The sequence below is a fragment of the Pelophylax lessonae genome (assembly GCF_965119305.1).
Source record: "Pelophylax lessonae genome assembly, chromosome: 8".
NCBI classification, from domain to species: Eukaryota; Metazoa; Chordata; class Amphibia; order Anura; family Ranidae; genus Pelophylax; species Pelophylax lessonae.
Genome location: NC_138775.1, coordinates 225,006,717 through 225,033,715, shown reverse-complemented (window position 1 = coordinate 225,033,715; position 26,999 = coordinate 225,006,717). Strand labels below are relative to the sequence as shown.

General features: G+C 43.3%; 1 protein-coding gene across 1 annotated transcript in view; it reads right to left on the bottom strand.

Moving 5' to 3' along the window:
- DHX9 (DExH-box helicase 9) overlaps positions 1–26,999 on the bottom strand; it is a 56,301-nt gene that overhangs the window by 7,747 nt on the left and 21,555 nt on the right. The window contains exons 11-25 of the mRNA XM_082265598.1: positions 25,976–26,167; positions 24,774–24,915; positions 22,109–22,191; positions 21,371–21,527; positions 20,318–20,418; positions 19,007–19,220; positions 18,552–18,646; positions 18,261–18,334; positions 17,491–17,643; positions 17,207–17,367; positions 16,988–17,099; positions 12,722–12,883; positions 12,513–12,640; positions 12,179–12,408; positions 10,507–10,622 (exon numbers count right to left, since the gene is read on the bottom strand). Coding sequence (XP_082121724.1) covers positions 10,507–10,622; positions 12,179–12,408; positions 12,513–12,640; positions 12,722–12,883; positions 16,988–17,099; positions 17,207–17,367; positions 17,491–17,643; positions 18,261–18,334; positions 18,552–18,646; positions 19,007–19,220; positions 20,318–20,418; positions 21,371–21,527; positions 22,109–22,191; positions 24,774–24,915; positions 25,976–26,167 — 2,120 coding nt within the window. The remainder of the gene's footprint in view (positions 1–10,506; positions 10,623–12,178; positions 12,409–12,512; positions 12,641–12,721; positions 12,884–16,987; positions 17,100–17,206; positions 17,368–17,490; positions 17,644–18,260; positions 18,335–18,551; positions 18,647–19,006; positions 19,221–20,317; positions 20,419–21,370; positions 21,528–22,108; positions 22,192–24,773; positions 24,916–25,975; positions 26,168–26,999) is intronic.

Below are 26,999 nucleotides of genomic sequence, written 5' to 3'. Positions count from 1 at the left end.
TGCCCAGATATAGGTTTACATGTCCTCTGTTGAAGGGGAAGATCAGCAAAGTCAATCCCACATTTTGTGATCCCACAGCAGTTTCTGCAGCTAAAGCTAGATTTTTTTTTTGCACTACCGTTTCCTTTTCACAGAATGGGCTGGATAGAGACACTGGCACCAGAAGAGAAGAAATGTCAAGGACATCTTTTTAGCCCATGTGTCAGAACCGCAAGGAATTCAAATGCTTTCAAGACAAAGTGTGACCTTGCACATTTGCCATGCTTTAGGCCTCATGCACACTGACATTTATACACTCCTGAGTCTTGCAGCATGAAAATGTCTGGCAAGCGGTGCCGCATTCAGCCTCTAATACAAGTACACGGCTGTGTGTAATTACAAATGGCTTTTGAATTGGTGTTAACCTGCGCATGCACATACTTCCCTGAACACAAAATTAAGTGTAGGGAAAAGCAAGCCACGAGTGGGTAAGCGCCAATACATAAGCCATCAACATTAACAAGCAGCCAGCCCCAAACAGCTATACACTTGAATTGGTGGCTCTACACTGCATTATGACTCACCGAGTGCAGGAAAGCACAGGACATATTGTGCTTCAAGACTCAGAAGAATGTAAATGAGTGCATGAAGCCTTAAACCCCAAAGTATAACTAAAGGCAAAACTTTTTTTACTCTTGCATTCATTGATGGACAGCTCCTGATCTTCATAACCATTGGGCTATACTGCCCCCTACAGGAGTAGGACACTAGGCAGAAAAATAATCTTGCTACGCCTATGGGCAGTCCCAGGGGGTATACTCCCTCTCTCTGTTCTAGGTACTCAAGTTTAGTCACAAGTAGAGTCAGAAGAATTACAACTCCACAGAGGGGTGGGTGCTGTGTCTGTCAATGATCATCAGAGAAATGGATTTTATGGCAAGTCAAAATCCCATTTTCTCTTTCGTTCATTGAAGGACACAGCTCCTGATCTTCCTAACCATTGGGACGTCCCAAAGCAGTGTTAAACATGAGGGGTGGGAACAGCAAACAAAATGCCCAAGGCTAAACAGTAGCCAACCAGGCAACAGGAGCTCAACCAAAACAACTGGAGCCCACCTAAACAAAACAATACACCCTCAGAGGATCAGGTCCTCTAAACAGCAAACCTTGTGGCTAAAAGAAGCATGCACAGATGTCAACACATCCACTTTATAGAACTCTGTGAAAGTGTGCACTGATGACCAGGTGGTCGCCTTGCAAACCTGCGTCACTGACAAGTGATGGTATATCTCCGCAATGGGACAAAGATGGTGACAAAAAAAAAATAAAAATCTGACGGGTTATAACCCTCCCTTTCTCTAGCCAAAATGGGGAAAAAAAAAAAAAAAAAAAAAGTTTTGCTTAATGCTCTACTTTAAAAGGTAACATAATTAGGTCATTATAGCTGATGTATTTAAATGTAATAAACCATAATACAATAAAAGGAAAAACTAGTCCTAAAAAAAAAAAAAAAAAAAGGGGGGCAGGTACTACGTCCGTCAATGAACCTAAGAGAAAAGAATTTTATGGCAAGTCAAAAATCCAGTTCTCTCTATCGTTCATTGACGGAGTCAGTGCTCTGATGCATATCAGTAGGGACGTCCCAAAGCAGTACCCAAATTAGGGGTGGGAAAAGCAGAACAAAAAAACAGTCCCCAAGGCCAACCAGGCAACTCAGGACTCATCAGAACAAGATGAGGTCCACCCGAAAACCAAACAGGACCACCCTCAAGGAAGGCCAAAACGGCCCCCTACAGCAGCCTGCAAAACTTTGCTGCCAAAAGGAAGGATCTGTAGATGCCAGCACATCCACCTTATAAAATTTGGTAAAAGGTGTGAACAGACGACCAGGTCACCGCCTTGCACACCTGAAGCAGATGCCCGATGGTGAAAAGCCCAGGAAGCACTAAGCGCCCGGGTAGAATGCGCCTTGACAGGGAAAGGTGGAATCTGACCCTTAATGGAATAAGCCTGCACCACTGTCTGTCTGATCCATCTGGAGATAGTCGCAGCAGACACAGGCAGCCCTTTCTTTGGGCCACCCGTGAGCACAATGTGCGAGTCAGACTTGCGAAAAGACTCAGTAGACACCAATCGCCCGAACATCATCCAGGGTATGAAGAGCAAATTCCTTAGGATGTTTTAGCTTAGGACACAAAGAAGGTAACACCATGTCCTCATTTAAGTGAAAACTGGAGACCACCTTCGGCAGGAAGGATTGATCTGGATAAAGTACCACCTTATCCCTGTGAACCATCAGGTAGGGAGAACGACAGGACAATGCCGCCAGTTCCTACACCGTGCGCACAGAAGTGATAGCCACCAAGAAGGCCACCTTCTGAGACAAGGTAAGCAGGGGAATCTCCAGAATACTCTCAAAGGGAGGCCTCTGGAGAACCGACAGCACCAAATTAAGGTCCCAAGTAGGCTTGTGACGGTATCAGATTTTCATGCTGCGATTAATTGATTAAGGTTTTGCCACGGTATACGGTATTATCACGGTATTCTATTATTAAATTTAAATTATTAAATGTCTACCTCACTTGAATTTCATTGCTGAATTTAGGGGCTTTGGTTCACTTATGCACATTATTATATAGTCAGTCAGTACAGACTCTGTGAACCAGGCCTAAAATAGGTCATCAAGCAGTGTCTGGCCTAACTGGTGATAACTGGTCCTGGCGCTCGGCTCCGATCCGATGGCCTGGTCATTAAGAGGGCAAATCCTTGTGGTCAAGAAGTGGTTAAACCTGAAGGAGGTGTTGTTTATAAATTACTTTACTATTGCTTTAGGCCTGGTTCACATGTATGCGGGTTGGTGGTTCACATGTATGCGGGTTGGCGGTTCACATGTATGCGAGTTGGCGGCCCACATTTGCACAGGCATAGCAGCCCATTGATTTGAACGGGCTGCTATGCCCTCATTTTCTGCAGAAAAAAAGGTGCATGCAGCATTCTTTTAAAATTCAGTGGCCTTGAAATCCATCCTGCTTTTGCACCATGCGACTAAGCTGCAGTTCCTGCTCTGGCAAGCTTTCTGCATTTTTTGTATACGTGGGCATGGCATTTAAAAACAGTTTGCGTGTGCAGCAACGGCAGGTAAGTCGCATGGTGCAAAAGAAGGATGGATTTCATGGCCACTGCATTTTTTTAAATTCTGCATGCACCTTTTTTCAGCTGAAAACGCAGGCATAGCAGCTCAAGCCCATTCACATCAATGGGCTGCTATGCCTGTGCAATGTGGGCCCCCAACCCGCATACATGTGAACCACCAACCCGCATACATGTGAACCAGGCCTAAAGCAATAGTAAAGTCATTAATAGATAAAAACACCGGTCCTCCTGCAGGTTTAACCACTTCTAGATCGCAAGGATTTGCCCCTTTAAAGACCAGGCCATCGAATCAGAGCGCCAGGACCAGTCATCACCAGGTAGGCCAGACACTGCTTGATGGCTATATAATAATGTAATGTGGGCTGCTATGCGTGTATGTATGTATGTATGTATGTATATATATATATATATATATATATATATATATATATATATATATATATATATATATATTAGAGCTGCACGATTCTGGCCAAAATGAGAATCACGATTTTTTAGCTTGGAATAAAGATCACGATTCTCTGTGTAACAAAAAAAAAATTGGGATAACTTACTGTTAGGTTTTTTTTTTTTTTATTCATTAAAGTCTATTAATTGCGTTTGAAAGACTGCTGCGCAAATACAGTGTGACCTAAAATATTACAACAATCGCCATTTTATTCTGTAGGGTCTCTGCTAAAAAAATATATAAAATGTTTGGGGGTTCTAAGTACTTTTCTAGCAAAAAAAAACTGATTTTAACTTGCAAGCAACAAGTTTCAGAAAAAGATCCAGTCTTTAAGAGGTTAAACTTCCTTTCTCCCTGGCAGAGGGAAGGAAAAGATACAATGTAATCATTTTGTTTATAGTTACTGGGAGAGCTGTGTGAGTGAATGAGTCATCCAGCTCACTGAAATGTATCAATTCACAAGTCAGGCAGACTTGACAGAGATTTTAAAAGCCAATAATAATAGACATATAATGAATAAAAAGAAGTTCATAAGGTGGTAAAAAGACGGTAAAAACAAAGTCCACTAGTGATCCGGTGAATAGATAATAAGTGTGACTTCAGTGCTCATAAGATCCCGTCACCCGGCATTATCTGCCTCTCACCTCCAGAACTTGACCCCACAGGGTCAAAAAGCATGAAGCAATCTCCACGATGTAAAGCCAATGAACTCAGTAAACCGGACTACAGCCTCCAGCAAACGCCTGCACCGATGACTTATGGGGTAAAGGGTACACCTTCCCAATCCACTTGTATTGGTTGAGATTCTGAGCATGCTGGAAGTTCAGGATGGGAGAGAAGTGATGGACGTAGGGGCTGCGGCCTCCATCTTTGTATAAATGTTTTACCAGCAGGGAACTCAGGAACGTCTTGCCTGTGCCGCTCCAGCCATGGAAGGATAACACGAGGGGTTTGCTGGGGTAATCCGTCCCTACAAACTCCCTCAGAGCTTTCACCACCAGATCCTGGGCCAGATGCTGCCCGAACAAATTACGAGCGAGGTCGCACTCCAAGGCGTCCAGGCCGGGCCGGAAGCTGCAGTCACAGCCGCTGCTGGAATACAGGCTACAATGGAGGGAGGAGAACTGCCAGCACAGCCCGGAGCCGACCGCCGCACAAACCACCGACAACACTAGGCTGAGGCGGACCGGCTCCGGGCTGTGCTGGCAGTTCTCCTCCCTCCATTGTAGCCTGTATTCCAGCAGCGGCTGTGACTGCAGCTTCCGGCCCGGCCTGGACGCCTTGGAGTGCGACCTCGCTCGTAATTTGTTCGGGCAGCATCTGGCCCAGGATCTGGTGGTGAAAGCTCTGAGGGAGTTTGTAGGGACGGATTACCCCAGCAAACCCCTCGTGTTATCCTTCCATGGCTGGAGCGGCACAGGCAAGACGTTCCTGAGTTCCCTGCTGGTAAAACATTTATACAAAGATGGAGGCCGCAGCCCCTACGTCCATCACTTCTCTCCCATCCTGAACTTCCAGCATGCTCAGAATCTCAACCAATACAAGTGGATTGGGAAGGTGTACCCTTTACCCCATAAGTCATCGGTGCAGGCGTTTGCTGGAGGCTGTAGTCCGGTTTACTGAGTTCATTGGCTTTACATCGTGGAGATTGCTTCATGCTTTTTGACCCTGTGGGGTCAAGTTCTGGAGGTGAGAGGCAGATAATGCCGGGTGACGGGATCTTATGAGCACTGAAGTCACACTTATTATCTATTCACCGGATCACTAGTGGACTTTGTTTTTACCGTCTTTTTACCACCTTATGAACTTCTTTTTATTCATTATATGTCTATTATTATTGGCTTTTAAAATGATTGTTATTTATTGCTATTAGACTGCGCTACACTATTATATACTTATTTTTTGAAGGTGTTGGATTACCCTTGAGTGTTAGCTGCTGGTCTTATGTCTTTGTTTATTCAGCGCTGAATCTTCTCTATATTTATTTTAGACTTGACAGAGAAACTCGGTATTTAAAAAATGCCACAATAACAATACCGTGGGTATGCAATACCGCGATATATCGAATTACCGAAAACCGGCATATGTCTAGTCCCAAGGCAGTAGAGGTCGTCGCACCGGGAGGTAGCAAGTGTCATGGATGAAGTTACGCACCAGGGAATGGGTGGCTAATGGCCTTTGGAAGAAAATAGCCAAGGCCGAGACCTGACCCTTGATAGTACTCAAGGCCAACTTTTGATCAAATCCCCATTGGGAAAGCCAAGATCCGAGCCACCGAATAGGAGCGAGGGTGGGTCCCAAGGGACTCACACCACACAATGTACGACTTCCACGTGCAAAGATAAATCTTCCTAGAAGTCGCTTTTCTCGCTTTTAGCAGAGTGGGAATCACTGAAGCAGACAATCCCCTGCCCTTCAGCACCTGGCTTTCAACAGCCAAGCTGTCAAAGCCAGCAACTGTAAAGCAGGATGGAATATTTGCCCGAGACAATAGATTCTCCCTGAGAGAAAGTCTCCACGGGGCGTCTGCGACAAGCCTGACCAGGTCGGCATACCAAGCTTGGCGAGGCCAGTCCGGAGCCACAAGAAGGACCAGAATCCCTCCGGCCTCTATTCTGTGAAGAAGTCTAGGCAGCAACTTGAGAGGAGGAAAGGCATACATCAGCGGGTACTAGCCCCAGGTAGCAACCAGCACGTCTACCAGATGGTCTCGACAGCGGGCCACAAACCTCTGTACCTTCCTGTTGATTCGAGACGCCATCAAATCCACGTCCGGAGTGCCCCAACGAATGCACAACTGCTGAAACATCTAGGGATGCAGGGACCACCCCCCTGCGTCTAAGGCCTGGCGGCTGAGGTAATCCGCCTGCCAATTTTCCACTCCCGAAATGTGGACAGCGGAGAGAGCTGGAACATGGCTCTCCCCCCCAACGTTAAATGCATGCCACTTCCAGGGCCGCAAGAACACTCTTGTTCCCCCCTTGGTGGTTGATATAAGCCACGGCAGTGGCATTGTCCGATTGAATGCGCACTGGACAACCCTCCAGGCGTTCCATCCAGTGTGCCAGGCAAAGCCGGATCGCTCTCAGCTCCAGGAAATTGATCGGCAATCGAGATTCCTCCCCCAGGGACAGACTCCCTGAGCCGAGTCCTGATTGAGGACTCCCCCCCCCCCCCCCCCCTTCCCCACCCGGACAGACTTGCATTAGTGGTGACAATTGTCCAGTATATAGGGAGAAAGGATTTCCCCAACTGAAGCATCGGAGGCCGAAGCCACCAGATCAGGGACTCCTTGGTCCTGTGGCTTAGCCGAATCCCAAGGTCCAGAGAATTCGGGTGCTTGTACCACTTGAGAAGAATTTCCCTCTGAAGAATCCTCGTGTGGAATTGAGCGAATGGGACCGCCTCAAAGGACGACACCATCAGCCCCAGCACTCTCATACAAGTCCGAAGGGACGACCGGTCGTTGGGACATCAACAGATGAACTGCAGACTGGAGCTTTTGGAGTTTTTTTTTACAGAGGAAGAAACACCCTGACTGAGGACGAGTCCAAAGTCACACACAGATAGACCAGTCTCACGGAAGGGGTCAGAGATGACTTCTGAAGATTCACAATCCACCCAAACTCCTCCAGAGTTCTCATGGTGACCCCCAAGTTTTCTGTCAGCAAGGCAGTGGACTCCGCACGGAGAATCAGATCGTTCAGGTAACCCAGGACCGATATCCCCTGCTGCCATAACAGTGCCAGGGCCAACACCTTTGTGAGGATCCGGGGAGCGGAGGCGAGACCAAAGGGTAATGCCACAACCTGATAGTAATCCTCTCCCACGGCAAAACGGAGAAACCGTTGGTGAGCGGCACAGATTGGTATGTGAAAATAGGTATCCTTGATGCCTACGGAAGCCAGGAAATCCCCCTGGTGTAGAGAGGCCACCTCCGTGCGAATTGTTTCCATCTTAAACTTTTGAGCGCGCACAAAGACATTCGTTGGACGCACCTTGTCTTCCTCCTTGAGAATCGTGAACATATTGGAAAAGAACCTGTGGAAGCGTTCCGCATGCGGAACCGACACTATCACTCCCTGTTGTAGCAGGTCCTGCACTGCCCCATAGAGCGCCTGCAAGCGATCCGGGGAAAGGCGGACATTGGAAGGGAAAAACCTGACCGGAGGGACAGATAGAAAGAAAGAAACTCGATCTTGTATCTGGACCGCACAGCCTCCCGGACCCATCTGTCTGGAATCCTGGCTAGCCACAGGTCCGAGAAAAGGCAAAGGCGTCCCCCCACCTCAGTCACGGATGAGGGCGCACCTTCAGGCCGAGGGGGGACTTGACCCCAGGCCTAGAGAACCAGACCAGGGACGCTTGGAACCACCCGAGGGAGCATTGAAGGGCTTTGCCTTATCGGCTGACCCTGGGGAACCAAAACATTTTCTGAGAGTCGAAAAAGGATGGACCTTGTCTACGCCGAGAGTCCTTACCCTTGGAAGCCTGCGGAAGAAATGTACTCTTTTACCCCCCTAAGACCCTTAATATCGTCCAGGGTAGGGCCGAACAGACGGTCCCCTTGAAATTGAAGTTCCGTCAAAGCCTTCTTAGAAGTCTGATCCGCAGACCAACACTTCAGCCAGATGACCACTGCCAAAACCGAGTCGACCCAACATGGAAGCAATGTCTAGCACGCCATCACAAGCAAATTGCAGCCCCTGCACCATCTGTTCCAACAGCTCCCCAAAAGGCAGGAGGGACTGACTGGCTTACTCTCCACATAACGGCGAAGTAGCTTCGCCCATTCAGTCAAAGTTTGTGTGACAAGGGCCGCAATAAAAGCAGGTCTCAGTGCAGTCCCCGCCAGGGAGTACATATTGCGGGCCACAGCTTCCGCCTTTCTATCCTCTGGGTTCTTAAAGGATGGGGAATCTTCTACCGGTATAACGGTAGCCTTATTTAGCCTAGAGACCAGAGGATCCATCTTAGGTCGCACCGATCACTGCTTTACCAGAGACTCCTCAAAAGGGTTGCGTCTAGCAAACAGTCTAGCCACCCCAAGGGAACGTCTCGGCGGGTCCCATTCTTTTGCAAGTAGGCCAGCAAAATAAGCTGGGAAGGGAAAAAAAGTTTCCGCCCGGGAAAGGTTGTGAGTGCCGAAAGCAACCTGCGCCCCAGGAAAGACCACCGCCATATCCTTCAATTTCAGAGTTTCACGCACAGAAACAACCAGTGCGTGCACCAGCGCCTTATCTTGCGCAGCAGTAGAGGTAGAAATCTCATCCTCACTATCAGAGGAGGCAGGGCACGGGGTACCAGACCCGGCCGGGATACCCACTCAGAATCCGAGAAATCAAACGAGGCAGGGATTGGTGGGGGGGTCGTTTCTTCGCACCATGCCTTCTAAAAGCCACCTCCACCCGGGAAACAAACGCTTCCAGAACAGCCGAAATCTCATCGGTGGACAGTCTTTTTTTTAATATATGAAAAAAGCGGTCGCACTGCGCTACAGTGCCCCCCAAAAGGTCAGGCACGCGCTGAAAAACCTTCAGAGAGGTATATGCCCCCAGAACTCACTGTCCCCAGAACCAGCAGCCGGATCTAGGAAGGTCAGCAGCAGCTCAGCCAAATTAAGTGAGCAGTGAAGCTTCCCGGGGTGAAGGGAGGGGCTCCACACACTAGAAAATGCCTCCAGGCACTCCCAACTACATTCTCAGCAGAGAATCCACTGAAAAATGGCAGAAAACGGGTGTACCAAGATGGCCGCCGTCATAGTAGCAAACAAGGCTACAAGAAAATGGTGGCCCCATGCGGCAATCAGGACCCACAGGGGGACCCCTTGCCAGGCCTCCGGAACACCATCAAGCAGCAGGAAGGGCCCTGGAGGAACCCACTAGCCCACGATCGTCCAAGCGCTGCGGACGGCGCACCCCCCCCCCGGCCCCCCATGCGGCCTGCAAACAAGATCTCAGCCTCAGGCAGGCCCAAACAGTCCCCCACATAGGAGGGGAGCAGAGGAGGGGGGGGGGGGGGGGTTTGCGCGGCAGAACAGAGGGAAACCCAGGAGTGTGAGGGTCTAACCATCCCAGGGAGGGGCCTGCGTCCACCCCAAAATCTGCCAGGGAAGGGGGAACGTTTACTCACCGTACCAGGAACACAGGCGGGCGCCATCTCCTGACAGGACCCCTCTCCGCCGAAGTGGGGGGGGTGGGGGGTTTTCTGTCGGCCAAATAGGAAGGCTGCAACATAGGCCTAGACTTTTAACGTTTAACTCAGGGGCCAAGTCCCCGTCCAGTGGGACTATGTCATGGCTGACCCAGCGCGGAGCTAAGGTCGGAGCCAAGGTCTGCACGCACTCACTGGCCAGCTAGGGTGACCACTGGATCTAGATTATCCAGCCTGTCACGCAGATCCGACCTAGTTGCTTCTAGATTTCACAGGAAAAAACATCCGGAGAAAAAGGCTAGCTAATAAAAAATCTACATAAAAACATACTTTTATGCCAGGACCAAAGATCCCAGCAAGGAACTAGGTCCTTACTCCCGACTAGGCAGATTAAAACTGACATCCTATGCAGGAAGAGAGAGGGTATACCCCCAGGGACTGCCCATTGGGGTAGCCAGAACTTTTTTCTGCCTAGTGTCCTACTCCTGCAGGGGCAGTATAACCCTACTAATATACATCAGAGGACTGCGTCCATCAATGAACGATAGAGAAAAAAGGAAAGCTTTACAACAAGCACATGACCGTATTCCAGAGGACAAAACTTTGGAATCTTATCTTATAAGGAACATATCAGTTGTTGCAAGGTTTCAACATTGCTGTGTGAGATATTGGAAAAGGACTCCAAAACAAGCACAGCTGTTCTAAATCAGACCCTGGAACCACCTCTTCAAGCTTTACAAACACTGACACAATGTGCACGTCAATACACATACCAGTCATCAAGGATTATCATTTCTCCATCTGACATAATTTTCTTGGAGGCAAAGAGTAACAGCTGTAACGGGCTCACCAGGGTCATACCCTTTGCAGAGATTGCACGAGTACGGATCTGAAAAAAAAAAAAAAAAATATATAAAGTTAGCACCCTAGATTTACACAATTTGATTCCCCAAAGATTAGTGAAGTTTATAATTTTCTCCCTTATAAATGTGAATTATGATTTAACGTTCAGAGTGCATCTAGGCATGGAATTTTTTCCAAAAGGGTTTAACCTCACTGCTGCTCGGGGATGGAGATCTCTCCCCATACTCAATTGTGAAAGGTTGAGCCTGAACTTTCAAGTCCAGGTAGTAGACCTTATGTGTGGTTTTCATATATTGTTATGGAGACCGCACCAGAGAACAGGACTCCAATATCAGCATCATCTGCCCTCTAGTGGCTTCCAGAAGGGTTTCAGAACTAGCCAGACTGTTGCAGAGTACAGACAACTAGTTTAGCAGGCCAAATACACGCACACAAGAAATAAAAAGGCTCAGAACTGCACTCAAAATCAAAAACATTCTGTGTAAAAAAATCAATCAAAAGTCCTGTAACCCAAAGCAAGACTGAGCTCAGCAGAGTGATTGTTGAACAAGAACAACAAAGTGTATACTATATAGAAGTAAACGTATTTATATTTATTGCACCATAATTGTACGCAGCGTTTTACATAAAAATATTGTACATTCACATCAGTCCCTGCCCTAAAGGAGTTTATCATCTAAGGTCCCTAACTCGCATTCATATAAACACATACTAGGGCCAATTTTAGACATGAGCCAATCAACCTACCAGCATGTCTTTTGAGTGTGGGAGGAAACCAGAATACCAGGAGGAAATCCACGCAGGCAAAGGGAGAACATGCAAACTCTGCAGGGAATGCCATTGTTGGGATTCAAACCAATGACCTTGGTGCTGATAGGTGGAAGTGCTAACCACTGTGCTGCCCATAATCAAGAGACTTGCTTTAGATCTGCTGCTTCCCTTTGTCAGGTCATTTAAAACAAATAGCAAGCCAGTTATGAGCAGTAAATTACATTCTGGCTCAATCTGTTAGTATTAAAACAGAGGAAAAAAAAAATCCAACCAATTACAAGAAGGTAAAAGGTAATCTGTAACAGAACTAAAATTTTGTTTTTAGTTTAGGATATTGTGTGGGAGGGTTGCAGTCTCGGTTTTTGGTGTCTCCTTGTATTTATCTCCACTTATTTTAAAGGTGTGAAAACAGGAAGGAAGGGGAAAATTCTCAGAGGGGGAGCAAGGAAACATGAAAAACCTGAAGGCGCTCTACCACTCCCCCACCTTAAACATCTTGGCTGGAGATGGATTTTTAAAAAGGACACCTACCTATAACCAATAGAGTGAACAGCACGATTTCCTGACACTTCTGCTATTTATGTGACCTGGCTGCTCACCCTAAAAACAAAATCAGTGCTCTTCCAGTATACAAGAGTCAGATGACAAAGAAAGCCGTAATGCTAAAAATGAAAATTGCGTTGTCTGCCAGGCAACAGTGTGGTAGTGGTGTGTTAATCATAAACTATATTCCCTTCATTTGCCTTGAGACTTTAGGACACAGGTATTTTTTGTATGGTACATAAACAGCAAAAAGGCTTAGCAGCTTACTTTTTCACTGAAGACGAAGAATGGAGAAGGATACTTTGATTCTTGGTTGCTGAAAGGGCAGTTGACAGAAGATTTGTGGATAAGTGCATTTCGGCCCTCTGTGGTCAGGATTTTTCGCTTCTCCTTGTGGTAGCAGACGTTGGGATAAACCCCAAAAGCCAACAGTGAAATCACCAAATCTAGGTTATTATCAGGACCAGTGTTATTGAAGACCTGATTCATTAAACATTCTGAGGGGGGGGGGGGGAGGAAAAAAAAAAAAAAAAAATGAGCATTTCAAAAAACACAGACACAATACTGCAGGAAGTAGAATATGCCAGTAAGGGTCACTCACCTTCAGGGAAACCAGCATTGACCAAGATATCTTTCAGCTGTACCTTGGCTTCCCATGTCATGCGCAGTGTAGACATATTGAGACGTTTATGCTCACAGAAATTGATTTCAGCATCTTCTCCTCCCATTCTATATTAAAAAAAAGAAACATGAGTACAAAGAAGCCACAATTATTACATTTCACATTGGACTCCTGCACACTATCCTTACCTCGCATCATCCCAAGCTTGAAACACTGACAGCAGTGCCACATGATCAGAAAATCTGTTGCCAGCAAAGTTTCTGTGCACATATCCCAATCTCCTCCCTTCACTGATGAACGGTTCAGGAAAACAAGTGGCAGCCGAAATCGTGCACACAGCGTCACCAACACTGCAACAAAACAATGTTATTACTGACCCAGGCACTTTGTACTTGGACATAACCACAAACTAACAGATGCTCCCCAGTACTAAGATACACAAGTGTCAGGGTGTCTCTGTAAACAGTATAAATAGGCGTTTGTGAGCTGGGCTGAAAGAAACCAAAAAGGTCCCTCACTAAACCAGTATCTGCCCAGATATGACATCCCACATTTCCAAATTACCTGTTTTTTTTTGCCACACTGGCCAACACAGGCAATAGAAATGGAGAAATAGAAAAAGGAGGAGGAATGTTGTCACTGTGGGTTGATTTACTCAAACTGAAGCATGCAAAATCTGGTGCAGCTATGCATGGTAGTCATTTAGCTTCTTCAGCTTGTTCAATTAAGCTTTGACAATAAAACTTGGAAGCGGATTGGTTTCTATGCAGAGCTGCACCAGATTTTGCACTCTGCAGTTTTAGTAAATTAACCCCTGTATCTGTGCAAACTTAAGTAATTCTTGAGTTTTTTTTTTTCTTGGGTAAAAAAAACCCTTAAAAAAAATACTTACCTGCTCTGTAGGGTTGTTGAAAACGATTAGCACATTGATGCATCGCGATTCAGCCTTTAACGATCATGCATTGATGCGGAATGCAGCTAATCGTGATTATGCATGACGTCATCCCGGCTCCTCCCCCTCCCCCCACAAAAGTGTAATTAGGGAGCTGGCTGTGTAATGTGTTGGTGCTCTTCCGCATCCTGCTGCTGACAACATGTGCTCGTGGACTGGCTGCACCTGGCGCTGTTGCACTACAATTGGATGCTGTAGCCTCAGGAGGTGGGCGCTGCAATACGTCAGCATGCCGCCCCCACCCACGTTCTCCCCTGCCTCTGGATTTGTAGCTCTGCACACCTGTCACCTTCCAAATGGGTGGCGTGGCGCCGCTGTGACACAAGTCTGTTACATGGAAGAGCACAGGGATAAGGCACAGAGTCTGCTTCAGCAACGAGCTGCAAGGAGGGGAAGGGGGACGGTAGGAATGCGCCAAAGATTTACATGACCAGAGACCAGCCTGTCATCCTTAATGTGAGAAGTCCTGTCTAATGTGAGGAGTATCAAAGTGGCACATCCCCCACCTGCTGCATCTATCCAGTCTGCGTGTACTGATTGCACTCCTTTTTTCTGTCTAGTTACTTTCTGGGATTTCCCTATAATATTTCCCCTCTGGAAACATCTACTAATCTACAAGCAGTATACTTCTGATTGCTGATTGGAATCTTTTTATATGCAGTGATGTTGACCTTTTGTCGATCAGTCTTTTGGCAGCAACTTGGCTAAATTAATTGTTAAAGTGATACTAAAGGGTATTCGTCTCTGACCCGCTCCTGCATCACGTGCGCAGTCTCTGACCTGCTCCTGCATCATGTGAGCAGTCTCTGACCCGCTCCTGCATCACGTGAGCAGTCTCTGACCCGCTCCTGCATCACGTGAGCAGTCTCTGACCCGCTCCTGCATCACGTGAGCAGTCTGACCCGCTCCTGCATCACGTGAGCAGTCTCTGACCCGCTCCTGCATCACGTGCGCAGTCTCTGACCCGCTCCTGCATCACGTGCGCAGTCTCTGACCCGCTCCTGCATCACGTGCGCAGTCTCTGACCCTCTCCTGCATCACGTGCGCAGTCTCTGACCCGCTCCTGCATCACTTGCGCAGTAGGTCTGCAGTCTCTGACCGTCTCCTGTAGTATATTAGAGGGACCCTGGAGCTCATCTTTAAGTTATTGTCTGTGTTCAGACTGTTACATGCAGGGAGTGACTTTTTTTTGATGAAAACCATGGGCAGTAATCGTAATGCATCACGGAATCGAATCGTTGACAGCAGTCGTAATCGAATCGTGAGACCAGTGAAGATGCACACCTCTCTACTGCTCTGTGCAGTGGATTTCCTCCTTTTCTTGGGTCCCTCGCTGGAACTCCTGGCCCCTCCCTCCTGTCCCCACAGCAAGCAGCTCGCTATGTGGGTACCTGAGCAGAGCTGCTGATCTGTGCCCATTCAGACATGGAGTTGCGGTTCAGCCCCGCCCCCTCTCTCCCCTAATTTGCTGACTGACAGTGTGAGTCAATGGCGCCCGCTGCTGTGTCTCAGCCAATCAGGGGGGAGAGTCCCAGACAGCCGAGGCACTCATGGGGCTCAGGTAAATATTAGGAGGGCTGCAGCACACACTTTTTTTTTTAACCCAATTCATAAAATGCATTAAGATAAAAAAACAAAAAAACATCTGCCTTTAGAATCACTTTAATTGACATCAGACATCTGAAGGTAATTTTCTTTAACAGTTTGAGAGCTGCTAGTTATTGCTAGAGAGCTGTGACACGAAAGAGGGGGCAATAATTACAACACAGTCTATATAGGTACTGTAAGGATACCATAAAAAACATGGATCATTTAACAGTCCATCGCACTGTGAACCCTGCCCATGAGACAAAATCTGTCTGCTCAGACATTATCGGCTGCACAGCAAATCCATTACATCTACTAAGATATTAAAGCAGTACTAAAACCAAAAATGTAATTCATATATTGCTGCTTACCAGTCATTAGGTTTTTTTTTTTTTTTTTTTTTTTTATTCTGTTTCCCCCTGGTGAGATCTGGCCAGTAACACACCTGTATTACACAGACTCCACTCTGGATGAATGCGCACGGGGAGCAGTTTTGGACAGCAGCATTGTTCATTTTTGGGAAGGGGTGGGGAATGTTAGAAGTAATAGCAAGTTTAAATACAGTAACAAATTGAAGCCAAATTCCAGCTAATACTCCATATTGTTACGGCAACAGTTTTTTTCCTTTTGGGATAAAGATTTTACATAAATAAAAGCTGATCATTTTAAGCACCCCTGCCAGGGTTAAATGGTCTGTTTCATCCCTGTAATTGCAAGAGAGCTTGTTCTGTTAAAAAACAACAGACTTACTGGCTGGATCACCAGATGAAAATATTAGAAAGCCTGAAAAAGAAAACTAATGCAGTCATCACACCTAAGCAATAGTAAGCTGGCATTATTATTGCTTTAACCACTTGCAGACCTGCCGTCGTAGTTAAGAGCCGACCTGCCGCAGTATGTGCGAAACGACGTACATGTATGTCCCTTTGTGTAGCAGTTAGTGTGGATGCGCATGCGCCGATTGGCTAGGGGGGGAGCCAATCAGCGGTCCGGCGGCTGCGATGCTAGCCAGGCACCTGCAATCACTCCCCATGGAGACAGAACGGGGGTCTGCTGATATAAACACGGCAGACCGCTGTTTTGTCAGTGATGAACACAGGGATCCTGTGTTCCTCCTATTTAGGAACACGGGTCTCGGTGTTCATCCAGTGAGCCCATCCCCTAGGCACACATTTAACCCTTTGATGTAATTGATTGTAATTAGTACAGTAACAGTGCAAATTGTTAGCACTGATTACTGTAGTAATGTCACTGGTCCCCCCAAAAGTGTCAAAAATGTCAGTTAGGTGTCCGATCTGTCCACCATAATGTCGCAGTCCTGAGAAAAAAAAAAAAAAAAAAAAAAAAAAAAAAAAAAATCGCTGATCACCATTACTAGTACAAAGAAATAAAAAGAAATTACATCTTTCCACTAGTTTATAGATGTCATAACTTCTGCGCAAACCAAGCAATATACACTTACTGGGATTTTCTTTTTACCAAAAATATGTAGCAAAATACATATTGGCCTAAAATTATGAAGAAATTCGATTTTTTACACTTTTTTTATTGGGAATGTTTTATAGCAGAATGTAAAAAATAGTTTTTTTTTTTCAGAATGGTCACTCTTTTTTGTTTATAGTGCAAACAAATAATGGCAGGGGTGATCAAATAAAAAGGACATCAATTTTATTTGGGTACAGCGTCGCGCGAGTGCAGTATCGCAAAAAATGGCCTGGCCTTTAGGGGGTAAAATCTTCTGGTCCTTAAGTGGTTAAATTGGAAGATCGCTAGTACATCACACAAGATTTTATATACCTTCAAAATTATTCTTTGCTCCTTATTAGATAAGTTGTAATAAGCTGGACCATCACAAAGAAATATGGAAATACATGATATACCATGAGAATATATAAAAAGGACCAGATGTACTTACAAAAAGATACAGCCCATTATCATCATCTTTCCAAGACGGGGCTCGATAGGCAGTTTAGCTAAAATTTTTCCCAGAGGAGTCAGCTCATCATTCGCGTCTAATGCATCCAGCTCTAAATAAAAAATGATTGTTAAAATGTAAATAGTGATCTAAAACATCCATATTTGAAGATCATCCCCAAATATTCAGCTGTTCACAAAGGCCTGAAATAAGGCTTACCTCTCAGCGTGTGCTCAGCTTCTATCACAGCATCCAGTGGAGGGGGTTCTATGGCCTTTGACAAGAACTGTCCAATGCTACCCAAACGAAGTAGTTTAATACTCAGAGCAACTTCATGTAAAGGTGTACGGAATATTTCTGGTGTAAGGTGAGGTTCCAAGCTACAAAAGAAAAGGTATTAAGGTAAAGTTTGGTATTGTCCCATAAAAACACAACATAAACATACTTCATTCCATCCCTAACATGAGACTAAACAGATTGCAATCCGATAGCCATTTTCTCACCGTTCAAAGCGTGCTCTGCTGCACAAGTGGAAGCAGAATCCTGCTCGCACACGCCCTGCTCTTCCTTTTCGCTGCTCGAGATTGGTCTTTGAGGCCCAGACCGTGGCATAATTTGTCATATTGTTGTGAGATGTGAACAGTTTTACCTTTTGTCTGGAAAGAGAACCAAAAAAAGGTATAAGGTTTAATTTAAGATCTTGGGAGTGTAAAGGTCCACTGCAAATCAACAAAGCAATATAAAAAGGTCACACACCCAAGAACCTACTTGGGGTGTGTGTGGCAACAGACAGCCGGATCATTTTTCTATAGAATTTGAGCATTGTTCCTGATAACTAGGCCAGTTTTTAACTTAGAAATACAGAAAGGATTGCTGGATCAAAAACGGATTAGAGTCCAAGAGAATTTGTCAGTAAACAAGTGATATGAAAACAGCCAATGTGTTTTGAGAGCCAAACCACTCCCTCTTCATCACGGATCATGGGATATAACTTAGATGGATGGTGACACAGTTCTATATTAGAAGCAGTAATTAACTGTCCACATGCACTACCAACAAGCAGTTGCAATAGCAATTGATCATTCTCAACCCTTCGCATGTAATGAGTGACCACTCATCCTATTTTTTGATATGGAGAAAGACTGTATGGTGTATGCAATATTGGCATCATTATAGAAAATGAAGAAATCGTGCTGCCTTCAATTATAATTTAAAAATTACAGCTCTATATGTAGACCAAATGAGTCTATAGTAAATCAGTATAAAAACTTACTTGCAGGAATCTATGACGTAAACAACATCGTTGATAGTAATACTGGATTCAGCAATGTTTGTGGACAAAATGACCTGAAGACAGGAGGGGTTACATCAGATTTACAATAAAATAACGTACAGCTTGAAAACACAAATCACTGATTTTACAGGAAAAAGTATATATATATTTTTTTTAATTTCAGGCCCTCCTGTCCAACACCAGCGCCCGACCCCACAAACATGCCCCCGGAAGAACAGCCAAAACACCCCCACCGACACACCCCCAAACCCCCCCAGAGAAAAGTTTTACCTTGACAACTCCATCTGGAACAGGATCAAACACCTTCCTCTGCTCCTCTCGTGGAATTTGAGAATGCAGTGTCAAAATCCGATAACGGTGACTGGCTGAAAAAAGTCAGAAGATAAAAATATATCCAGTCATCTAGTGCATGATGATGGAATCGCTCTATTGACTTGCACCAATGTGTGTGAATGCCTATTAACAGCTTGTGTATCCTACCCAGAGATCCTTCCAGTAACAGGTTTACTAGATCGGTACCCTAACAGCCAATTGACTGATCTTGCAAGGCAGGCTGACAATGCTGTGTCCAATGTGAGGCAGGGGCTCAGCATTGTCAGCCTGCATCAGAACTATGGTTACTGGCAGGATCTCTAGACAGGAAACTGCAACAGGCCTCACCCCCTCCATGCATTTCAAGATAAAAAAAAAATATATATATATATATATATAGTGATAAAAATTACCAAAATGTGGGTTCATTTCAAGATGCTTCTGTGCTGTGTAAATCAGGTTCCAGCCAGGTAAAAACACCAGAACAGCACCAGGTACATTTAGAGATTCAATGTACTTTAGGAGCGCTTCAATTAGCTCAATAGGGGTCTCCTTTTCACTCAGCTGTGACATTGAACGCCGGGTCTCTGGGCCGTAATCAGGACCACATATGAGATTACAATTTGTCTGCAGAAATACAAGCAATGTTGAGAAAGGAAGAATTTTGACAAAGATGCACCACAAGAAAAACAAAATGTAAGGTTTTAGTTCAGCGAGTGGACTCCAAAGAATAATCTTCTGCCACTGAAGGGAACATTATTCAACCATCATCTCTGGCTCTATTCCTAATCACTTAGACTTTTGGTCCACATAAGGGTGTTCCAGCTCCTGTTTGATTCTACATAATGTAACAAATACATTACTGCATAAAATAAGACCAACAGATGGATGAGCCACCTTTGATACTGCAATGGTAGTGTGCAGACGGTGGAATGTGAACCCTTATCTCATCATCAAATCCAGGAAAATCTAAAAAAAAACTTATAAAAGTAATCCTATCATAAGCAAGGCACGAGGCTTCCAATGATAACAATGCCATTTGCTTAAAAATTAGAAATAAGCAACGCTGCTTCCAAAAAAGTAATAATAATAATAATAATAATAATAATAATAATAATAATAATACAGTGCTGAGATAAAAAAAAAAAAAAAAAAAAACACAGCCTGCGTCCTGCTGTTTGTGAAAAAAAAAAAAAAGTGCAAATTTTTTTTTTCACAGCCCAGTGACTTATCGCATACTCCCTACTTCATTAATTGAAGAGTGCATAAATAATTGAACACTAAAAAACAACAATGATGTTTGACTCAATAAAATAAAGTGCTCCAAGTATCAGTGACTGTTAGCAATAAAAACAGTGCTCCAAATCCAAAGAGTCATTGTTTAAAACTGCAGAGTCCATGGTTAGTTCCCAAAGAAAGTGTGCGGAGCACAGACTTTTTAGATTTGGAGCGCTGTTTTTATTGCCAACTATTTTTTTTTTTTTTTTACTAAGGGTAGCATAATAAAGCAGCTGCTGGGGTCACTATACAGTTTACAGTTCTTAGGGCATGTACATTTTATTGTTTAACATTTTCTTAGCTGCTAGCCCTCTGGATTCAATACTTTGAGTCCCTGACTTGGGCACATAAAATTTAATAAATCATGCAACTATGCTGTGCACACATATTACAATGCAAAGCCAGTACAACATTTGGGTGTGCACTCTGACTATGTGATCACCTACCTCTTCATCCTCCCCTCCCTCTTCATCTTTGTCTTTCTTCTTCTTATCCCTTGGAGGCGGGATGAACTGAGTCATCTGAATACAGTCTTCCAGGTAGTAATCTGTCAATAAGACATCAAATTAGAAATGGTAAAAGTCCAGACATTTTTAAAGTCATGCTGTTGTTCTAAAGTAGGGGGTCTCCATACTTTTTAAACAAAGGGCCAGTTTATTGTCCTTCAGACTTTAGGGGGGTGTGGGGCAGACACAATTAAACAATGACCCATCTTTGGTATTTGGGGGAGAAATAGTGCCGCATTGTTGGTGTCAGTGGCAGGAATAATGCCTCAAGGGCCAGAGTTTAGAGACCACTGCTTTTAAAGGACAGAAACCAGTAACATGATCCACCCAAAACCCTTTATACACACACACCTTTACTAATTTGTTGGGGGTACGGTGTGGCAATGGTGCATAGACATCTATACTTTGTCCAAAATACAAACCATTCTAAATTAAAACTATATGGAGATTATATATATATATATATATATATATATATATATATTATATACCTGCAGCTCCCTGTGAAAGAAGCAGCTTTGTTTCTCGCAAGTGGTCTGTGTTAATCTTGACTTTCTAAAAGCCTTGGGTGAAACCATTTAACACTTTTAGGTGTGTCTGATAGCGTGTCTCCTGCTTGGTTAGCAGTGCCTCCTCAAAAGCACTACAAACATATGGGTAGCTGATGCACCCTTACAGCTAATCACAAGAGAAGACAAAAAAAATGGTGGAGCGTCTGACATCTTAGATCACTTTGGCTTTTGCCAAGTTACCACCCAGTCAAATATGATCACCAATTGCACATATACAACATACTTAAAAACTTTAGAATACGTTTATAGCTCATACATGAAGCATGAATATTCCCGCATGTTGAACAGAGAATGCTTGTGTACCTATGACCTGGTCAACAAGCTTTATTAAGGGAGATTAAGATCATATAGTCATTTGATTCCCAGTATTTCATGACACATACATGCCTGACAAAGGAGGTCTACATTTAGGAAAACATACCTTGCACAGGAAACGTTCTGCCATATACTTCAATTACAGGACAGTTAAAGAAATATTCACAAAACATGGTTGTGTCTATTGTGGCAGACATAAGGATTACTCTGATCTCAGGGAAAGCTTGAATAACATCTCGGAGTACCACAAGCAGAAAGTCAGTCTGGAAAGTTAAAAAGAAAAATATATATAATAGAAGAGCAATCGTCAAAAAAATTATCCCACTTTACCTGTGCTCAGCTCTACTTCCCCAAGCTGCTGGTAAAACACCGCCTCCTGGTGTTTCAACTCAAAAATCCCCCCCCCCCCCCAAAAAAAAAAACAGTGCTAAAAAAATATACAAACTTTACACTTCTTTTATCGCGAAATAAACAGTGTCTAAGTGAAATACAATAACCAAGTCCCATAAATAAATAATTGGTTAGAACCCAAAAGAGAAGGTTTCCTATATAACCACAATACAAGTCCTGTGTTCTCTTCTATATCTGAAGATTTTTTGCATAAGAGAACACCAGAATTATTTTATGGCGCTATAGGGGACATTCTCTTTTGGATTTAAATCAATAGTTTATGGGACTTGATAAGTGTATTTCACTTAAAACACTGTTTATTTCACGGTAAGAGAAGTGTAAAGTTTGTATGTTTCAGCATTGGGTTTTGGACGTTTTTCAATCTTCAAAAATAAAATAAAGTACCATTTTTAATAGAGTGCAAGAATTAAACACTTTAGACTAGCATACTTACATTAATATCCCGCTCATGGATTTCATCCACAATGACATGGCTAATGCCGCGAAGACCGGCCTCCAGTTTCCTCAGAAGTACACCTGCCAAATAAAAGTAGAAAAACTAATCATAAAACTACATTTTATTTGGGTGTGTGTGTGTGTGTGTGTGTATATTATATATATTTTGTGATGGTACTCACCGGCACTGGGAGAGAAGGACAGATACTTTTTTTATTATTTATTTTTCCAAAATACAAATCCCACGATAAAATAATTTCATCCATTTTCATTCCCCCTCCCCCCCCCAATAATCCCTCAAACCATCCCGTCTCCACCCCCTTCCCTCTCCACCCTATCCCTAATTATCATCCTCCCCTCCACTTAGTATATTCCTTTGTTTTTTTAAAGTCATTCCAATTCTCCCGGATGTTCACCCATTCCACCATCTCATCTTCTCCCCACTTCTTAAATATTCCATCTTCTTATTTTCTCTACCCTATTAATCCAACCCCCTACAGTCGGAGCCTCCTCTTTCTGCCACTATAGAGGGAATCAGACCTTTTGCGGCATTCATTAAGTGTGGTATCAGGGTTATTTTATATGGTTTTACTGAATTTTTTATACCATGGAATAAACAAAACCAAGGCTCTTCTGGAACTTCAATAGTTGTGACCTTTTTAATTTGGGCTAATACTTCCTTCCAATACTTTATTTTAGGGCAATCCCACCATATATGTGCCATTGTACAGACTTCCCTACATCCCCTCCAACAATACTTTGATTTCTCCTTCTGATAGTTATGGGCTTTATCTGGGGTATTATACCATCTGGCAATGCATTTATAGTTCATTTCCACTGTATTGATATCTACTGCGGATCCATGTACCAACCTCAAACTTTTACTCAAGTGAAAATCACCCTCTGTGTCCCCAATTCCCTTTCCCATTTTTCTATGAAAGGCGGTACTGTTGGTGCCATCGCTGTCACCAAGATTTTATAGATATTTGAAATGTTATTCTTGCCCCCTCCTGATACACAAATTTTCTCAAAAGGGAGCAACTCATCTTTTGTTCTTAATGGTTTTGGCAATAATGCCACGAAATGTTTCAACTGACAGTATCGCCACTCATCTATACAGTTTTTTTGTTTTAAGTCCCCCATTGTGCATATTTTCCCTTTATACAAAATATCTTTTAATCGTATATCCTCCTCTCTTATCCAATTTCCTCCTACCTTTCCTTGTCCTGGTGGAAAAAAAACTTGTGTCTCTCAGTGGAATCAATGGTGAATTATATTTCCATTTTTGTGAATTAAATACCATACTCTCTCTCAGTGCCTGGTGTGTGATGATTATGTGTGTATTTATAGCAAATTTTCTATACTGTGGCAGTATCCACATAATTTTACCTAAATTTGAATTACTAAAAGTGTGTTCTATATTTACCCAACTCTTTCCACTCTTTACCTTTCCCCATTCCATTACTTGTGACAGTATTGTTGCATGATAATATTTTTTGAAGTCAGGTACAGCTAGTCCTCCCTGATTTTTGCCTTTCGTTAACATGGCGTATTGTATTCTGGGTTTACCTTTTTTCCATCTGAATTTCGTTATTAGGGACTTAAAGATGCCAAATTAGGTCTGGGGGATTGGTATTGGTAGCATTCGATATTTATATGCTATTCTTGGTAGTATTGCCATTTTTTTTATGTTGATTCTTCCTATCCATGACAAGGTTCTAAATGAAAGCCTATTCATTTCTGTTCTCATTTCATTTAAAAATGGTATATAATTTACTTTATATAATTGCTCCGGTACTGCTGTTAATTTAATTCCTAAATATTTCAGTTCCGATTTTTTCCATAAAAAAGGGGAATTCTCATTTTAACGCTTCTGCCTCTGGATTTTTTTATATTTATATTTAATATTTCTGACTAGGTTCATTTTTAAGTTATATAATTCTCCATAATTTTTCATGATTTTCACCATATTTGGCAGAGTTATCCTAGGTCTAGATATGTACAGCAAAATGCCATTCTGCAAAAGCGGTGACCTTGTGCTCCACCTCGCCTACTTCTACCCCCCTTACATTGGGGTTCCCCTTATTGTTGCCAGCAGGGGCTCTAAGGAAAGAACAAAACATCGGCGAGAGTGGGCACCCCTGCCTTGTTCAATTATGCATTTCAAATGGCTCTGAGTGGGTCCCATTTATCTTTACTCTAGCGGACACCACATCTAGGGATCAGCCAGTGCAGTTCAAAGGGTACACTTCCCATTGTTTGAACCTCCCCTGAAGAAGGAAATTGACTTTCCGAAATATATTGGGTATTGGTTCCCGTCATCCTACGGTTATGGTTATACTCTTGATTATATAATGCCTGTAATGTTTTTATGCCTTTTTACACCCATATGTTTGTCACGTTAATAAACTATATAATTTTTGCATAAATCTTTGCATTTCTATCTGTGTGCCTAAAAAATCCCGAATCCAGGGGAATCTTTCCTGTGTATTGTTATTAGGGATGTGGCACAGTTTTTTGGAACACCTGCCACGAGCAAACCCTTTCTTACATACATACATACGCATACATACATACACACACACATATAACACTAAAGAATTATTCTAATCCAAAAATTTGCACATTTCTATTATTCCTGTCAGTAAACATCAGATTCTCACCCACGGTGCAGAACATCACACTGGCATGGGGACGAGGCAGCATAGATTCGAACCGAACACTGTATCCACAGCTTTTCCCAATCTCTTCTCCCCTCTCAAAAGAAACCCGCTCAGCCACAGACACTGCACTGATCCTACGAGGCTGAAAACAAAGAACAGGTGTAAATATCACATCAGAAGCTCAAAAATGTATGTAAAGCCAAAATCCCTTTTTCTTTACTTTGGATAGAGAAGGGAATTGTTAGAAAACTGGTTGTGTTTTTCTTTGTGTTTAAACTGGGAGATTTCCCCTTCACTTCCTATCCCCAAAGGCATGTCAGAAAATAGGAGAAACCTCCCTTAGGCCAGGGGATGTCCTCAAAACAGGTTTCCAATTAAGAGAATAACCCTCACCTTTTGTTCTGTGATTACCATTTTTTTTTGATCTCTCACTACTTTTTGTACTGAATACAAGAGCACCATAACCAAGGATAAGGTGGACTCCCCCCCCCCCCCCCCAGCAAGGACACAAAGCAACAAAAACCTGAAAGTAGTTTTAACCCTTCCACATTCTTTGCAACCCTAAAAAAGCTTAAAGGTTAAGTTCACCTTTCGGAACATGAAGTAACAGGTTACCAATGATGCAGTCGCTGCCCTCTCTCCCCGTTTCCCCTACTAGCTGTCACTTTTTAAAATCAGCATGGCAGTGCGGGTCTCTGCCCACACGGCCACGCCATTAATTCACACAGCTCTTTGTGTGAATGAACTACAAGCCCCGGCATTCTTTGCTGCTGTCGGCTTGTAGTTCTAGAACTACCACGGCGCTGTGGAGCACCGTGGTAGTTCATAGATTTGTACTGGTCAGCGTATATTCATTCCTGTCTGTATGGGTATACAGATATACTGACAGGTCTGCAAGAGACCTGCATGGCATCGGCGATCTTCTGATCGCTGGTGCAATGCTTTACAGGCCCAAAAAGAAAAAAAAAAATAATAAATGCACATTTTTTTTTTACCAGCAAAAAAAATGTGCATTTATTTTTTTTCTAAAATGTGAACTTCTCTTTTAAGCTTATATATATATATATATATATATATATATATATATATATATATATATATATATATATATATATATATATATATATATATATTTATTTTTTTTTTTTTTTTTTTTTTTTTCCTACAGTGAAGTTTAGATTTTTATTACATGTAATTTTTACCTGAGTCACCACAATATTGCACTGGGCAGCTTGGCCATTATGGATGAACTCATCTAGAATGTACTGTGGCACCTGGGTGGTTTTACCACAACCAGTAGCTCCTCGAATGATGACCACTGGGTTATGGTTAATTGCATCCATGATTTCATTCTGAAACTTCTTGACAGGCAAAGAATCCCGTTCACTTAACATCTGCAAAATACAAAAGGAAAAGAACAGACCATTTTATTTGGTACAAGTATCAAGTAAAACAATCGCAGGATCATGTATAACTTATGCAATCCCAAAGCTCAACAAAGGCTCTATAATCTCCAGACAGAACATCTAGTTACATCCTGAGGAAGATCTCGATTGAAACGAAGCATGTCGACGTAGCTCCCCTCCCGGGCAGGACTGTATCCGCATGGACATGGGGACAGGTGAAGTTATGTGCCTGGCACAGCACCATTAATGGAGGATTCCACTGCCTCCTTTCATTATGAAAATGCACAGCCATGCACATTCATTAACCACTTCTGGACCAAGCCTATTTCTAACACTTGTTTACAAGTTAAAATAATTTTTTTCCTAGAAAATTACAAAACCCAATTCCAAAAAAGTTGGGACACTGTACAAATTGTGAGTAAAAAAGGAATGGACTAATCTACAAATCTCATAAACTTATATTTTATTCACAATATTATATAGATAACATATCAAAAGTTGAAAGTGAGACATTTTGAAATGTCATGCCATATATTGACTCGTTTTGTATTTCATGAGAGCTACACATTCCAAAAAAGTTGGGACAGGTAGCATTAAGAGGCCAGAAAATTTAAATGTGCATATAAGGAACAGCTGGAGGACCAGATTGCAACTTGTTAGGTCAGCTGGCAACATGATTGGGTATAAAAAGAGCCTCTCAGAAGTCAAGATGGGCAGAGGATCACCAATTCCCCCAATGTTGTGGCGAAAAATAGTGGAGCGATATCAGAAAGGAGTTTCTCAGAGAAAAATTGCTAAGAGTTTGAAGTTATCATCTACA